This window comes from Delphinus delphis, chromosome 20 (assembly GCF_949987515.2).
Source record: "Delphinus delphis chromosome 20, mDelDel1.2, whole genome shotgun sequence".
Lineage (NCBI taxonomy): Eukaryota > Metazoa > Chordata > Mammalia > Artiodactyla > Delphinidae > Delphinus > Delphinus delphis.
In genome coordinates, this window is record NC_082702.1 from 18,129,931 (window position 1) to 18,147,491 (window position 17,561).

Below are 17,561 nucleotides of genomic sequence, written 5' to 3' on the forward strand. Positions count from 1 at the left end.
TATTGACAAGGCCCATGTCAACAAACTTTTTCCTCTATTTTTGTGGTTTCAGTTCTTACATTTAAGTCTAATCCATTTCGAGTGATTTTTGTGAGTGGTATAGGATAGGGGTCTAGTTTCATTCTCTGGGCTCTCAATTCTTTTTTTTTTTTTTTTTTGTGGTACCCGGGCCTCTCACAGCTGTGGCCTCTCTTTTGCGGAGCACAGGCTCCGGACGCGCAGGCTCAGTGGCCATGGCTCACGGGTCCAGCCGCTCCGCGGCATGTGGGATCTTCCCGGACCGGGGCACGAGCCCGTGTCCCCTGCATCGGCAGGCGGACTCTCAACCACTGCGCCACCAGGGAAGCCCCTGGGCTCTCAATTCTATTCTGTTGGTCTATGTGTCTGTTCTCATGCCAGTACTACGCTGTTCTGATAGCTTGGTAATATCGTTTGAAGTCAGGAAGTGTGATGCCTCCAGCTTTGTTCTTCTTTCTTAGGATTGCTTTGACTATTCAGGGTCTTTTGTAGTTCTATATAAATTTTAGAAATTTTTTTCTATTTCTGTTTAAAAAAAAAAGGCCATTTGAATCTTGATAGCGATTGATTGAAGCTATAGATGCCTTTGGGTAGTAGGGACATTTTAACAATATTAATTCTTCCAGTCCATGAATGTGGGATATATTTCCAATTGGTTGTGTCTTCACTTTTCCTCATCAATGGTTTACAGTTTTCAGGATAGAGGTATTTCACCTCCTTAGTTAAATTTAGTCCTAAGTATTTCATTGTTTTTGATGCTATTGTAAATGGGATTGTTTTTTTTGTTTCTTTTTCAGATAATTTGTTGTTAGTGTATAGAAATGCTAATGATCTTTGTATGTTGATTTTGTACTCTGCAACTTTACTGAATTAGTTGATTAGATCTAACAGTTTTTCAGTGGAGTTTTTAGGATTTTCAATATATAAAATCATGTGTTCTGCAAATAGAGACAATTTTACTCCTTCCTTTCCAATTCTAATGCCTTTTACTTCTTTTTCTTGCCTGATTTCTTCTAGTACTATGTTGAAATAGGAAGGGTGAGAATGGACACCCTTGTCTTATTCCTGATACTAGAGGAAAAGCTTCCAGCCCTTCACCACTGAGCACGATGTTGGCCGTGGGCTTGTCATCTATGGCTTTTATTATGTTGAGTTCCTTCTATAACTAATTCGTTGAGTTTGTTTTTTTTTTTTATCATGAATGGATATTGAATTTTGTCAAATACTTTTTCCACATCTATTGAGTTGCTCGTATGATTTTTATCTTTCATTTTATTAATGTGATGTAGAACGCTTATTGATTTGCGTGTTGAACCATCCTTGCATTCCAGGGATGAATCCCACTTGATCATGGTGTATGATCCTTTTAATGTGCTGCTGAATTCAGTTTGCTAGCATTTTCTTTAGAATTTTTGCAACTGTATTCATCAGGGATATTGGCGTGTAGTTTTTTTTCTTGTAGTGTCCTTTGGTACCAAGCTAATTCTGGCCTTGTGAATTTGGGAGTGTTCCCTCCTCTTCAAATTTTGGAAGAGTTTGAGGATTGGCATTAATTCTTCTTTAAATGTTTGGTAAAATTCACCAGTGAAGCCATCTGGTCCTGGGTTTTTCTTTTTGGGGAGGTTTGTTTTTTTTGTTTGTTTTCTTTTTAAATTACTGATTCAATCTCCTTACTCATTATTGGCCTGTTCAGATCTTCTATTTCTTACTGATGCAGTTTTGGTAGGTTCTATGTTTCCAGGAATTTACCCGTGTCTTCTAGGTTGCACAGTTTGTTGGCATACTGCGTTCATTGTACTTTCTTATGATCCTTTCTATTTCTGTGGTATCAGTTGTAATGTCTCCTCTTTCATTTATAGTTTTATTGATTTGCAACCTCTTTTTTTCTTGGTTAGTCTAGCTAATGGTTTGTCAATTTTATCTTTTCATAGAATCAACTCTTAGTTTTGTTAGCCTTTTCTATTGTTTTCCTATCTCTATATCATTTATTTTTGCTCAAGTTTCTATTTTTATTTCCTTCCTTCTGCTAACTTTGGGCTTGGTTTATTCTTCTTTTTCAAGTTCCTCTAGATAACTAGGTTTAAAAACATTTAATCTAAGATTCTTTATCATTCAATAAATTTAACCCATTTTCATGCATCAGCATGGTTGATATTTATTCCTACCTGAACTGTCTTATTTGAAGCTTTTGTTTTGTTGCCATTTTCATATTTTCTATCTTCTACATTAGGGGTTGTGCTTCGCTTTTGACTGATTTGAAAAGTGACCATTCTGTTTTAAATTCTAATAGCCACTTTTGCATTTCAAAACACTTAAACAGGTATTATCACAAACCTGCAGTCATTGATTCCCTCCTTTCATGTGTTTTTTTTAATTCCTCCCATAGCCACTTCCTGTTAATGATAACATAATCTGGGATTATTGAACCAAATTATTTTTGTAAGAAAGTTACTTTTTTTTTTACAAAATACGTTAAAATTTGAATTATTTTTAATACTTGCAGTGCTTTTTAGCCATATTTAACTATTCATACTTACTTCCTGTATTTTATTTCCACACTCACCATTAGGACTTCTACCATGCATTTCTACTTCAAAAGTTTTTATTTCCAATAATCAAAATTTTAATTATCTATAGTATTTCTATCAAATCATATTTTTCAGAGCTCCGGAATCTTCAGAGCCCATATATAAACAAGGACTATTTCTGTGGCTTTCACACATGGTTGATATAAAATTACTGACCACACACGTCCTTTTCCCCTCAGAATATGCTGTCCAGTTTATCATGTTACTGTGTGATACACACTAAGAGGATTTTGTGCCTTTGTGAGTAATCTTTTCTTTTTCTCCCTGAAAATCTATGCATTCTCTGTCTTTGAAATTCAAAATATCATCCAGGTATTGAACAATTTTTCTTATTTTTGCTTTGACCATAGCAGGACCTTTTTATCTGAAGAACAATATTTTCCTTCAGCTCAAGAAAACCTTGTTCTCTAAATAATGCTTTTCTTCTATTTATTTGTTCTGGAATTTTCATTTAGACATGCCAATAATCCACATATTAGATGCCCAACCTCTGTTCTTAATGTCTGTTTTTCTGAAGCTACAGTAACAAGGAGACCCAAGAACAAAAACAGTTCAGAGATCCAGGTTTGTCTCAAGGCAACAGTATGTGCAAAGGTTCTGAGGTGGGAAAGAACTTTGAGCAGTCAAGAAAGAGAAAGAAGACCCTTCCGATGGGATTATAGAGGGAGAGGGGTGTATGATGACATCAGAGAGAAAGGTAGGGCCTTGTAGACCACACATTTAGTGTTTAAGTGTCAGGAAAAGCCATGGAAGGGCTTTAATGAGGGCACTGACAGGACATGACTTAAGTTTCAATGTCAAGTTCACTTTTTCAGGAGGAATGCATTTTGAGGGGGAAGAATGAAAATGAAGAGACTGGCTCTGAAGCTGTTACAGTTGGCTAAGAAACAACTATGGTTTAGACTAAGGCAATAGCAGTGCAGAGGTGGGCAGATGGGAGTTTCAAGATAATTGTGTTTAATAGATCAATACGACTTGCTAGTCACCTGGATATTGGAATGAAGGAAAGGAAGGAATCATGAATGACTCAGATTTTTAGCTTCCGTAACTGGTAACTTAACTTCCCTTCTGATACAGGGAAGGCTACACTGAGGGAACCTGCTTAGGAGGGAAAAGTATAGACTAGGGAACAAGCTAAACTGTTTTAACAAAGAGATCCTAAAATATAGTGGTTTATATAAAATAGACGTGTATTTTCATTTTCACATAACAAGCAAGAGGTGAGCAATCCAAGTGGTAGGCAGTTACGCTTTAACATCTGTCTTCTGTCTCTGGGTCCAAGGTAGCTGCTCCAGTTGCCACCATTTCCAGCCAGTGAGAAAAGAGAAAGCGGAAGGCAAGCAATTTCCGGTTTAAAGAAGAGCCCATATATGAGGGCTCCCCCCACAAATCATCCCCCAGGAGAGAAGAAGTCCCCTTACGTTCAAGTCCGTATTATATTTTCCATGTTATAGGGCACTCTTGTTTTATATTAACAAAGAACTGTGAGGACAAGAACATATTAGCCTGATGCCAGCCCAGTTTTGGATTCTTACGGAGGTCATTCAAAAGCTGGTCTTGCTCTGCCTCTTTATGTGAGGAAAGCATTGTTTCATCCAGTGCTTGGCTGAGTTGTGGTTTCCTTGGCGACTGTAATACCAAGATGCGAAGGGCAGACATATTCAGACCTCTGCTTTTAGTGACAGGCAACAGATGCCACTTGCTAGAAAAAGAATCAGGTTCTACTCTTGGCTGTGGCACTAACTAGCTGTGTGAATCTGTTTCTCAGTTTTCTCATCAGCAAAATCATGGTGTTCTTCCAATTATAACATTCTGTTTTCTGTGAGAATGAAAGAAGAGTATGCCCAAGGCCAAAAGTGAGTAAAGAGAACTTCTATAGATTCAGAAGCCAGACTGAATGCTAATTCTATCTGTGGCTCTCAAATTTTACATGTTGGAACCATTTACCAAAGACAATAGATTTTCCTCTAGATCAGAGTTCTCAAACTTGGCCAGATAATTCTTCACTGTGGGTGGCTGTCCTGTGCATTGCAGGATATTAAACTGTACCCCTGGCTTCTCGCCACTAGATGGTAGAAGCGTCGCACTCCCAGTTGTGACAGCCCAAATTTATCCAGACACTGCCAAATGCCCCGGAAGGGCAAAAGTGCCCGGATTGAGAACCACTGATCTAGATGTATTCCTCTAAGTAGGATTAAATAATACACATAAACTTTAATTATCAATAGCTCTATTTTATAGATAGGAAAACCAGAACGTTTCATGAAAAATGAAATTCAATGTACAATGCATAATATAGTCAAAGATATAAAATGAACTGGCGTCTAAACCATTTCCCATCTTTAATCAATAAACATTATTCTCTTAAGAGGAGGTGAACAAATTACCCATATTAAAAACACTGAAAACAAACACCATTAGTAAGTACCATTAAATGATGAATAGTTCTACATCCCTCTAAGCTCTCTGGATTCTGTTAACTAGCCCTCCAAGGTAAACATAATTATGGCTTTTGTTATGGCTTCATATTTCTTTACAACAGTCACTAAACTAATTTCCAATCTGGTAAACCTAATAACTCACGCCATTTAGTTTTAAACAGAATTCTCTCTTAATCATCAAGCTAAAGTCATAAGAAAATAATGACACAGTCACTTGAAGGTCACCTCAGTCTACTGTTCACCATGTATCTAATCATACATCCTTAAATTAATTCCAGCAGAAAGTCTAAGGAATTTATGGATCAATCTCCCAGCACATCAGGCAGAGTGCTAATACGGTTAAAAGACAATACAGTAGAACATCTTATTTAAACTTCTGATAACAAAACAATACAGAAGCGGAAACCCTCGTGAAAATTTTTTTCTCGTTTTGGTAACAAGATCATTAATACTTTATACTTGTGTGATACTGTAAGGTTTAAAGAATAAAATAAGAGAGCTCCGTAATACACTTGAAATATGAAAGACTGTACTAGAACTTACAGGCACAAAGTTGCTTAAGTTCCAGGCACGTCTAGTCAACCCTCATTTTTCATCAGGACAACTTCAAGGAGGCCCGCTTACAAAGAAGCCATTCTCTACAGACGGCTCTTACTCACTACATAGTTCTTAGGGTAAACATGTTTATACTTTGACTGAACTGTCACGTGGATGTTATAATCATGGCGATTGTACATCACTATTCGGTGAAATTTCTTGCCGCCTTTCATGATTTCTTCATTCTTTTTTTCAGTGGACATAAGATTTTCTAAATAGTTTGAATCTTCTAAGTACATCTCATCTCCTGAAAAATAATATTTTAATTTTAGTGTTATTTTATAAAACATTCCAATATATTTGTGATATATAAATCAGTGTTTATTTTTATCTATTTCAGGTGTTTGGAACTGAGATAGTTGTTAAAAAATCCTAATTTTTTGTGCTTACCTCAATTTATTTTTTGTGTTTTTAATACCCCCCCTACCCTCCCCAGTTCTCCAATTTCCAGCCAAGAATTTTCTTTGGGTACATTTATGACTAGTATTTTTTCATCCTGAACTATAATTTTTTACACTAATTCATGACTCTCTTTATCCCATTCAATGTTAATGTTGGCCTTGATATCCATATATCTTTGGTGTTTCAATGTGGGCTGCTCTAATCATTTTAAGGTTAAATTACAGAAATTATTATTTACACACCAAAACTGCTAAGCTGTCCCACTGTAGGATGAATAACAAATATTTTCACAATTCTGAGAAGTGAGATAAGCAGCCCTAAGTGAGACAGGTCACAAAACTCCACTGTAAGCGGCTACAAAACCTCTATCCTGTACTCACCCAACAACAATTGACCACCAACAAACTCTCTTTCAATCAAATAAGTACAATTTACAAGTTCGCATCATTTAAAAATAAAATGTAAAAAAGTGAGCTAATATACAAGAAAGAACTTTGTTAGTGTCTAGGAAATATATTTACATAAGTGTATATAAAGTAATGTATCCAGAATTTCTGGTTATAATAAATACTATGAATATCTTACAGACCTTGATCTTATTTAATTAGTACCTCTGTAGTGTGTAAAACAGAGACTGTAGTTCATGTCTCTGTGTGAGATAATACGGCCCAGAGCATTAAATGTGAATACTAACAAAAACATTGATAACTCACTGATTTACCTGGTAAAAGCTGGATTGTTCCATCAGCAGTTAATAATGTGATTGGCAGCCATCTTTCCACCCCTTCTAATTCACGATCCAAACAAAATTTGTGCAAGTCGGAGAGAGAGGCAAAGTGTTCTAGTCTTCTTATTTCGTAGAACTGTGGAGGTGCAAGCCAAATTTCCTTTGATATGAAGCTTTCAGTTGCCTCTGACGGAGATGACCACTGCAGAAGACAAAGGTAAGGCTTCCTGAAGTTTATCCTATAGACAACGCAAGACTCGAGATCCTTAGATCAGTACCTAAGAGCTAACTGAAAATGTAAAAGTAATTCATTAATGTGTCTTGCTAGATTCCTCTGAGACAACATGAAAAGACTTGGTGAAGAAAGCTGGGTTGATCCCCTTCAGAGGTTGATTATTGGGACACTGATCCTGAGAACTAGTAAATAAACCAGGATAGATCACAAAGGGTTGACCTGGGAGCGTTGTTCAGCATAAAAGGCAGGAGATGCTAAGAAGGCAAGGTGGTTCTGGTCACTCCTAAAGGAAGACTCTGAAGTATAAACTCATGACAGCAGATTGAGAATTTAGTGCCCATTCATTCCTCCCATAAATGGGCGCCTTGGCTAGGCACTGAGGATGTGGTGGTGGATGAGACAGAGATCTCTCAGGCCCTAATAGGGCCTTCAGCAAACAAAATGTAGCGTGATGTGTGCCATGTGTTACAATGAAGGTAAAGAGGCCGGAGCAAGAGAAGCTTTCGGGAAGGTCAAGAGATGTGACTCAGTCTATCGGCCCAGGAGTGTAATAACTGCACGGTATCAACCAGATAGCACTTACCCGTTTCACTTAAGTGGCCTCACTGCTGTGACCTGCCCACTTTCCCAAGCCTTCCTTCCATACACATTTAGATAAAAAGAGCTGATTCAATAATATGAAATAACCCCAAAAGGTCTTTCTTCAACTGGTTTACTAAATATCTCCTTACACTGGGGAAACTGAGTCTCACATCCAAAACCAGGGAGTTGAGATTGACTGCCTTGAATATCTATAGGCCCAAAGTTTACAAGCTTGTATGAGAAACCTGAGAAACTTGTTAAATCTTCAATCTATGGGGCCCAGCAATCTATGTTTAATAAGCACCCTAGATTCTTCTGAAGTTGGCCAAGGTTACATTTTGAAAAACAAAGCTCTGGCCTCAAAGGACCACCCAATCTCTAAGGTATCCTGTGAGTTCAGTGGTAACAATGAAGATAAAGGGTTAAACAACAGCCATTAACTCACTTAATTCAACCTGTTCAGGTTGGTCTAGACCATAGGCTAAAATAACTTAAATAACTTATTGTTTATTGGTTACTTGTCACTAGTAAAACACTAGTTTTACTCGTTACCAGTAAAAGTATTTTGAGCAAAAATACTTTACATAAAGTATTTCCAATCCTTAGGATAACCCTGCATCCTCTAACTAAAAAACCTGGGCTTCAAACTCACAGGGCGGTGGTGGGGTGGGGTGACGCTGGCTCTAAATTCCACTGTTGCCCCTCAGTTTCTGAACTTCGGCAGTACTGACACTTTAAGCCAGATAATTCTTTGTGGAAGGATATTCGGCAGCATCCCTGGGCTCTACCCAGTAGAAGCCGGTAGAAGTCCCTGAGTTGTGACAACCAAGAATGTCTCCTGACGTTGCTAAATGCACCTGAGGGTGGGATGGGTAAATCATCCCATGTTGAGAACCACTGCAATGAGAAGCCCGCGCACCGCATCGAAGAGTAGACCCCGCTCGCCACAACTAGAGAAAGCCTGCATGCAGCAACAAAGACCCAACACAGCCAAAAATAAATAAATAAAATAAATAAATTTATTTTTAAAAAAAAGAAAGAAAAGGGAGAAAATTTGAAAATATAGCAATAAATCTATTCAAAATAAAGCAGAGAAGAAAAAAGATTGAAAAAAATGAACAAGGCATCAGGGACCTGTGGAACATTATCAAGTAGTCCAACATACATGGAATCCCAGAAAACAGAGGGAGGTGAAAAATATTTGAAGAAACAAATAATTAAATAATAAAACAAAAAGAAAACCACGCACATCATAATCAAATTACTGAACACCAATAATTAAGAGGAAATATTTAAAGTAGCCACATACACCAAAAACACAAACACACATTACATACAGAGGAACGGCGCGTTAAAAGCAAACTTTTCTATGAGATGATGGATGTTCACTAAATTTACTGTGGTAATTATGTCATGGGATATGTAAGTCAAATCATTGTGCTGTCACCTTAAACTTACACAGTGCTGTATGTCAATTATATCTCAATAAAACTGGAAGAAAAAAAAAAGACTTCTCAACAGAAGATTATGCAAACCAGAAAAAATGAAGCAACATTTTTAAGTACTGAGAGAGAGAGAAAAAAAAAACCCAAACTGTTAACATACATAGAATTCTATACCCAGCCAAAATATCTTTCAAAAACCAAAAGCAAAATAACGTATTTTCAGACAAAATTTAGAAGATTCACTGTTTAGAATGAATTTAGATTCATTCATTCTAAACAAATTTAGAAGATCTGAAATACATGACATATTAGAGGTAGTTCTTTAGGCAGAAAGATACCAGATGTAGATTAAATCCACACAAAGTAATGAAGAGTGCTAAGAATGGTACATGTGCAGGTAAACATAAAAGACATTTCCCCCTCATTTTCACAGTCTTTAACAGATTGACTATTTAAAGCAAAAATAATCAGTGTATTATAGAGTTTATAATAGAAATAAAAGTCAAATGTATGACAACAAAAGCATAAATGACAGGAGGGGAGAAATGGAAGTATATTATTTTAAGGTTCTAAAACTACACATGAAATGAGAGATGTATATTGCAAACCCTAAAGCAATCACAAAAAGTACAGTTAATAAGTCAATAATGGAGATAAAACACAGTCCTAAAAATACTCAGTTAATCCAAAAGAAGTCAGGAAAAGAAGAAAAACAGTTCAAAGAATAGAGGGGACAGACTAAAAAACTAACAGCAAGATGGTAGATTTGAAGTTAACCTTATTGAGAATAACACTGAATACAAATGATCTAAACACTTCAGTTGAAAGGCAGAAACTGTCATATTGGATAAAAAAGTAAGACTATATGCTGCCTACAGGAAACACACTTTAAATATAAAAACACAGATTAAAAGTAAAGAATGGAAAAAGATATACTATGCTATTGCTAATCAAATGAAGTCTGAGCGGCTGTATTAGTATCAGACGGTAAACTTAAGATTTCAGAATAAGGAACATTGCCAGGGATAAAGAAGGATATTTCATCATAATCAAAGGCTCAATCCATCAAGCTTGAATAGTCCTATGCAGCACCTCACAAGGGAGCTTCAGAATACACGAAGCAAAACCTGATGGAACTGAAAAACTGAAAATAGAAAAAGACAAATCCGCAATTATTCTTTGAAGATTTCAGCATTCCTTTCTCAGTACTTGATGGAACAGGTAAATGATATGAAAGACCTGAGGACACTATCAACGAACTTAACCTAACTGACAGTTCTACAAACACTCTATCAAATACAGCAGAATACACATTCTTTTTAGGTGCAGAGGGATCATTCACCAAGGTAGACCATATTCGTGGCCATAAAACAAGTCTCAAATGAAACAGTCTCAAATAAATTTTAAAAGACTGAACTATGAGGAAACAAACTGCTGGGGGTTGAAATGAGTTAATGCACGGCAAGTGCTTAGGAAGGAGCCTGGCACCTGATCAGCGCTAGCAGAGCTCCTAGCGTCTCCGCTGGCCTCCTGCTGGAGAAACCGCGTGGGGAGACATCGTCGAGGCCCTGGGGCTGTGAAGCCGGGGAAAGTAGAAAGCAGTTCACCAAGGTCATGGCTTTGGCCTGCTGGCCGGGGGCCGGACCACCTGGGTCCCATGCCCGCTCAGTCGCGTACTGGCTGTATGTCCCTGAGCAAGCGAATTAGTTTCCCTGGGCCCGGCCTATCTGGAGGTTCCGGGTGGGCCTGGGCCGCCGGCCGGGGGTGGGGTCCTCATTCCCAAGCTCCAGTGGGTCCCCACTCCGCGCCGGGAGGACGCCTACCTGGCAGTCCACCACCTCCACCAAGTCGGGGAAGACCGGCGGCGGCTCGCACAGGCAGCACAGAAAGAAGGTGGTCTCGAAGCGGCGGCCACGGCGCTGCGTGAAAGGCGTGAGCCAGGCGCTCCAGTCGTGTAGCGCCCAGATGTCGGGAGTGCAGTCTAGGTGAGCGCACAGGCGCAGGAAGTGCTGCGGGTCTCGGCGGACGCGGGCGCGCCAGTCGGCCAGGGCCGGCGGCGGCGCGAGGGCGCGGCCCGGCTCGGACGCGGCGGGCCCGGGGCCCCTGGGCCGCAGCAGCAGCACGCCAGCCTCCTCGAAGGCCTCACGGATGGCGCAGATGCGGAAGGCAACGTCATCCGGCAGCGCCGCCTCGTCCCCGTCGGCGGCTCCGGGCCTGGCATCAGGCAGCACCGGGAAGGTGGCGCGTCTGGGCGGCGCCGGGCCCAGGCCGAAGCGGGGCGGCCGGTGGTGCGGCGCGAAGAGGCTCAGCCAGTCGGCCGAGCGGTCTGCCGCGTCCAGCACCCCACCCGGGAAGACGTGCGCCCCGGGCAAGAAGCCTTGGCGCGCGGAGCGCAGCAGCAGCAGCAGCCGGAAGCCCTCGGCGGGCGGCGGGGGCCGCGGCGGGGCGGCGGCCACCGGGAGCGTCCAGCCCGCAGCCAGCACCACGGTGGCCGCCCGCCGCCAACTGCTTGGGCCCGGCCGCAGGGGGCCGCTCATGGCGTGTGGCGGCGCGCGGCTTCCGGGCTCAGCTTCTGGTGAGGCTGGAGTTTTCCCCGGGCCTGAGGACGGAGGCCGGCGTCTCGCTGGGTGAACTCCCGGCAAGGTGCGCGCTGGGCGATCGGTGAACCCGGGCTGTTTGGCCTCACCCGCGCCTGCCTGTAAGGGGGAGAAGCAGGCGTGTGCCAGTGCGGTGAAGCTCCGCCTCGAGTGCCGTTGTTCCCAGCCAGGTCACTCTCGCGGGGCAAGGGCTGTCACAGCCGCTTGCTAGGAGGACCTCAACACCCTCACTCAGGACACACGGACCAAGAGCAGGAATGCTTATGATTGCACAATGACCTGTCGAGGTAAAAGTGCGATGCAAACCTAGGTCTGGTGACACCTATCCGACCAAAACCCGAGAACTAGGACTTTCTCGATTAAACAAAGAGGGTTTGTTTCCTTTGGCGGGGGGGTGGGGTAGGGGTGGATGGGGGGGCGTCCAAGGGCTAGGTGTCCGAGCTTTGCAATGAAAAACTGATGCATGAACCAGATACCAAATTACAAATTTCACACTGCACAGTCTGAGTGTGAAAGGTCCTCCTTGAATCCCCAGACAAGCTCCCATCTTGTGATCTGGACACCTTTTATTGTCAGGGCACCTGGGACCACCTTAAGCCCCTTAGGTCACTGGATAATTTCCACTTTCATGGGAGAATTTTAATCCAAGCCTAGAGATGGAAATTTTGCTCTGCTCCACCTTTAGAAAGAGCCTGTGAAAGCAGTCTTCTCTTTTATAGCTCCTTATTTGTTACTAACGGTTTCTCCACAATTGCTATTATAGTTGATCACCCATTTGTTATGTGTCCGGATGTGCTATATAGACTATTGTTGAGCCTCATTTTCAAACTATCATTTTAATGTGGGATATTCCCTGGGGGAGAATCCAGAGAGGGCAACAGTAGTATTTAGGTTGATTTTTGTTGGCATCATTTTCTAAAGATGCAGATCCCTGTGTACTGACCGCATCCCAGAAACAGGAAACAAGACCACATGTTTAGAAAAACACACAGAGGCCAAGGGAGAACACATGTACTGGCAGGTTGGGGGAGGGGGGTAGAGTCTGCCAAATTTCATCCATCTTGAGTCTCTGCATAATCCACAGTTAGGGACCCCTCCCTTACCTGCTTTCCCACTGCATGGCTCTCTGCTCTGAGACAATCATTTCACAATCTATTGTGGAGTCTAGGATGGCACCCTGGAGCCTGTGTTTTTAACAATCCCCCAACTTCTCCAGGTGATTTCAGTGCTTTAAGCCATGGGAAGCCATAAAAGGTGGTGACATGATTAAGTTCATATCTTCAAAGGTCACCCTGACAACAGCCTGATGACTCAACTGGATGGGGCTGTTCTGGAGGCCCGTGGAACGTGCTGGGGAAGAAATGGTGAGGGTCTAAACTACGAGAGTGGCTGTGAAGAGGGGATGAGGTGGGAGGAAGGGAATGATTCACCAGAGAGTATTTAGGAGGTAGACTTGAGGTAACGTGGTAATTGGTTGAATATGCAGAGCAAGGGAAAAGAAGGAGTTAAAGTTTTAGCTTGGGAGGTTGAAAACTCGGTGGCTTCAAACAATGAACATTTATTATCTCACAGTTTCTGTGGATCAAGATTTCAAGAGCATCTTAGCTGGGTTGTTCTGTCTCAGTATTTCACATGAGACTGGTGAGCATGTCAGCTGGGGCTTGGTTAGGGGCTGAGGGATCCATTTCTACAATGTCTCACTCATATGGCCGTTGGCCAGAGGCCTCAGTTCCTCACCATATTGGCCTCTCCATAGTGCTGCTTGGATGTCTTTGAGACATGGTAGTTAATGATCCAAGAGAGTGGAAGGAAGAAGTCATGATGCATTTCCTGACTTAGCCTCAGGAGTCACATTCCATCACTTCCACAGTATCCTATTGTTACACTGGTCAGCTCTATTCCGTGTGAGAGGGGACTACATGAAAACACCAGGTGGTAGGGAACATTGGTGGTCATCTTGGAGGCTGGCTACCACAGTGGATAAAAAACCATCGAAGCATTAGGAGAAAACAGGTAAATTCCTCTATAGTCTTTGACTCAAAATCTAGAAGCATAAGGGAAAAGATTGATCAATTTGACACACTGTGCATATTTATAACTTTATTATGACAGAAGACACCATGAGAAAGTCCAAGATATAATAAACTGAGAAAATATCTCTAATGCCTATCACAAAGGACTGAGAAGAAAAAACCTCCAATTGTGTAGAAAATGGGCAAGAGATATGGAAAGACAGTTGGTTGTGATTTATGTAAGGTCACACGTGCAGCAAGTGTTGTTTGGAATCTGTCTCCAGACCTGCTGGCGTGTCCTCCAAGTGTCCTGCTCCGCCCTGTTCTGCCAGGGGCACAGTGCCAGCTACTCCAGGCCTGACAGTAAGTGCACACAACCATCCCCTGCTAGGGCTAGCAGTTACCATGTGCCACTTGATCACAAGAGTTGAGTCATTTTGTTTATGACAACAGTTGCTTACTTCAGAGAAGGACACTTGACTCTTGGTTCTTATGTTCCACTGGTCTGGTCTTCCCCAGCTATCTTTACAATAAGAAATGTTCTTATTTGATTAGAACATGCATGATCCCGAAAGAAAAAAAAACAACTTTCCAAGCGTCATATTGTTTCTTACCCATAGCTCCAAGTGGACTTTTATTTCAATCTCTACTTCATTGAGCCCAGATTCATTTCTGTTATCCATTATTTATCATGTTTTTCAGTGGAAAAAGAAAGGAAGAGAATGCGGGGTCTAGCCATGGAGAGATGACTTCAGCTTGGAGAATCCATTGTAGCAGGAGAGTTTGTTCAGCCTGCCTAGAAACGAAGGTGTGTCACTGCAGTTAAATGGAATTCACCTATGAATGACCAGCAACATCCAGTGCACCAAGAATCATCACATAAAAATGACTTCTCAAAATGTTTTTTGAAAAGGGTTTAAAAAAGGTGCACAATATGTTTTCTCAAAAATGCATAGATTCCACTTAGGTGACATTCTGGAAAAGGCAACACCGTAGGGACAGAAATCAGATCAGTGGTTGCCAGATCCTGGGGTGAGAGGAAAGGATCGCCTACAGAGGACATGGGGGAACTCCTGGGTGGTGATGAAAACATTCTAGATTGCAGCGGTGGATACATGGTTGTACATATCTGTCAAAACTCAAAACTGCACACCTAAGAAGGGTGAATATTACTGTATTTAAATTATACCTCAATAAGTCTGACTTTAAAAATGTACAGATTCCAACTTCTAGATCAACCTGAATTTCCCTCTGTAACCTTGACCTTTTTATTACATACCTTCTTTCGTTGACAAGTTTATCTAGTTTTAATCTTCAAAATGATTTCCAGCCGATTTTCCCTAAGTTAGAGAAAGTTAATGTTTTCATATATATTGCTTCTTTTGTCCAACCGTCCCATTTTAGGCAGCCAACATTTATTGAGCCCTGTGCCTGCAAAAAGTCTTCTCTCAGTATCCCTATGAAGTATATCCTATTATTACTCCCATTGTAAGGATGAGGAAATTGAGGTCAGGGAGATTAATGAAAATCTTCAATAAGAATGGATCCGGGGCTTCCCTGGTGGCGCAGTGGTTGAGAGTCTGCCTGCCGATGCAGGGGACACGGGTTCGTGCCCCGGTCCGGGAAGATCCCGTATGCCGCGGAGCGGCTGGGCCCGTGAGCCATGGCCGCTGAGCCTGCGCGTCCGGAGCCTGTGCTCCGCAACGGGAGAGGCCACAACAGTGAGAGGCCCGCGTAACACAAAAAAAAAAAAAAAAAAAAAGAATGGATCTGAACTCAGGGGTACCCTATTCCATAGTCAGTGCTCCTAACCTCGATGCTATTCTGTCTTGATGCTGCATTTCAAAACGTGCTTCTGATTCCCTGCAGGTAAGATGCCAAAAGTTTTGCTTTGCCTGTTTGTGGCGCCTGGCGGGGTGGGGGAGGGGATGTGTGTTCTGAAATTGTTTCTCATTATAAATGAGACCCTGTTAAAATTTATATTTTAATAACTAATAATTTCTAGATGATAAGAGCATTCAAACTTTTATTGTAAAAACAATATAACAATATTAAATAAAAATATATTGAAAAAATACCGTTCATAATTCCAACACCTTTACATTTTCATTTCTGTATATTTCCTCTTAGATCTTCTCTATGTGCCTAACACATACCTACAGACAAAGGACATTCAAATTTGCTTTCTGACAACAGCATGTTAGAAGGACTCTTGAAAATCATTTTGCCAACAGGAGTTCTCATTTGGCTTGTTTACGTTTGTCATATAAGCCTTAAGGTTATAACATTCTAAACTGAAACACCAAAGAAGCAGGATGCTCAAGATCTCACAGTACTGCAATGAAAACACCCACAATCCTCTGTGTAATGAGATGAAAATAAGTAAATTAAAGAGAGGAATGCTTTTCCAGAAATCCATCTTGTGCTCATGGACAGAGAGCTGCAGCATGTGGTCAGTTCCTGCACCTTCGGTCAGTTCCTAAGAGCCAAAGAAACAGTATTTGAACATGACTTTGATCTACATTGACCACAGCCAAAGATCGTTTATGTGGAGACCTACTATTCTTCCTGGATTCCATCCTGCATTAAAAGATGAGTATAATTGTATTGTAGAAAAGCACCTGGAGATATATAATCCTGGAGTCTTTCTGAACATCTCTTCATGTAATGAAATCTGTGAAGGGTAAATATGTTGATCAGGATATTCACTTCAATTTAAATGTGCATGAAGAAGATTAAGAATATCTTAAAAACTCATAAGAGTTGGGCTTCCCCGGTGGCGCAGTGGTTGAGCGTCCGCCTGCCGATGCAGGGAACGCAGGTTCGTGCCTCCGTCTGGGAGGATCCTTACATGCCGCGGAGCGGCTGGGACCGTGGGTCACGGCCGCTGAGCCTGCATGTTTGGAGCCTGTGCTCCGCAACGGGAGAGGCCACAACAGTGAGAGGCCCGCGTACCGCCAAAAAAAAAAAAAAAGGAGTTGATAGCTGAATCATTTGAAGGTGACTTTTTCAACTAAGTTATAAAGGCTGCACGTTATCTTTAATTTTTAATTATTAATAGCCATTTAGTTAGACATGTTATTCAAACAGTAGACACGGAGCATTTAATTCCAACTAGGATCTGTTGCCATATACAAAACAGCCCATGCTGTGCTAATTACCCAAAATCAGGCAGCCAATGCAATTATACTTCTGAGGGCACCAGGTCAGTTACAGAACAAGATTCTCTTAGACTCCATGACAAATGATGGGATTTCACATCTGTAATTTACCAGAATCAGTTTAGATTGCTGGGTAAAACAAACTGTTTAATAAACACTAGGCTTTCTTGGACTCAGAGTCTGAATTTAAATTCCTAATCTAATTTAAACACTAGAAATAAGTAGCATTTATACAAATTTGCTTTTAAGTCCAGACGCTAATTCTGATGTGGACTAAAATCGCAGTAAGCTTAGTTCATTCTGATTTTTAAAATTCATATGGAATTTTACCAACAGACTAATTTTAGACAAACTAAGGTTCCATTTCCATACGCACCAAAACCAACAATGACAACCCCCTCCCCACCAAACCCCCAAACAAAACAACCCTTTTTCGTTTAACTGCATTCTATTAAATGTTTTAAGCCCTGGAAGGGAACTTTGAGTTAATCAGTTGCCCCCCTCCCCCATTTCAAAGATGAGGGAAGTGAGGCACAGGGAGGTCAGTGACTTGTCTGGGGTACTCAGAGAGAAAGGCAGAGCCCTGCCCATCACAGCTGGTCCCACGTTGCAGGAGGAGGCATTCCCCAAAGGAAGGCAGAGGCCACTCCTACAGCACTTTTGTTTCTTAGCCGGCCTTGCAGGATCACACTTTGGGGCTTGTACCCTTCACAAACATTCATTACAGAACAGAGAACTGCATTCTGAGAAGTAACT

The 17,561-nt window shown here is 41.4% G+C and overlaps 1 protein-coding gene and 1 long non-coding RNA gene across 5 annotated transcripts; one reads left to right on the forward strand and one right to left on the reverse strand.

The window, feature by feature from the left end:
• Positions 1–4,819: 4,819 nt before the first annotated feature.
• Positions 4,820–11,572, reverse strand: NUDT19 (nudix hydrolase 19). Its single transcript, XM_059999929.1, has 3 exons — positions 10,859–11,572; positions 6,768–6,975; positions 4,820–5,891 (listed from the first exon to the last, which is right to left on the reverse strand). Exons 1-3 carry the CDS (start codon positions 11,570–11,572, stop codon positions 5,686–5,688), a joined length of 1,128 nt encoding a protein of 375 aa, XP_059855912.1. The 3' UTR covers positions 4,820–5,685.
• A 94-nt stretch (positions 11,573–11,666) lies between these two features.
• On the forward strand, positions 11,667–16,953 carry LOC132416534 (uncharacterized). 4 transcript variants are annotated; one of them, XR_009517632.2, is made up of 4 exons: positions 11,667–11,919; positions 12,919–12,996; positions 13,929–14,007; positions 14,347–16,953. It is a non-coding gene; the product is annotated as an uncharacterized lncRNA (long non-coding RNA). The 4 variants fall into 4 exon arrangements; XR_009517630.2 differs by lacking the exon at positions 13,929–14,007 and having other exon boundaries at positions 12,849–12,996; XR_009517631.2 differs by lacking the exon at positions 13,929–14,007.
• The last annotated feature ends 608 nt before the right edge of the window (positions 16,954–17,561 follow it).

Bases quoted from the DNA above. Each gene is read 5' to 3' on its own strand.
- NUDT19 (XM_059999929.1), bottom strand. From the start codon at position 11,572: ATGAGCGGCCCCCTGCGGCCGGGCCCAAGCAGTTGGCGGCGGGCGGCC. The intron at 6,976-10,858 runs GTAGGCGTCCTC...TGTCTTCTGCAG, and splicing joins TGGAGGTGGTGGACTGCCAG to TGGTCATCTCCGTCAGAGGC. The intron at 5,892-6,767 runs GTAAATCAGTGA...ATTATTTTTCAG, and splicing joins AACAATCCAGCTTTTACCAG to GAGATGAGATGTACTTAGAA.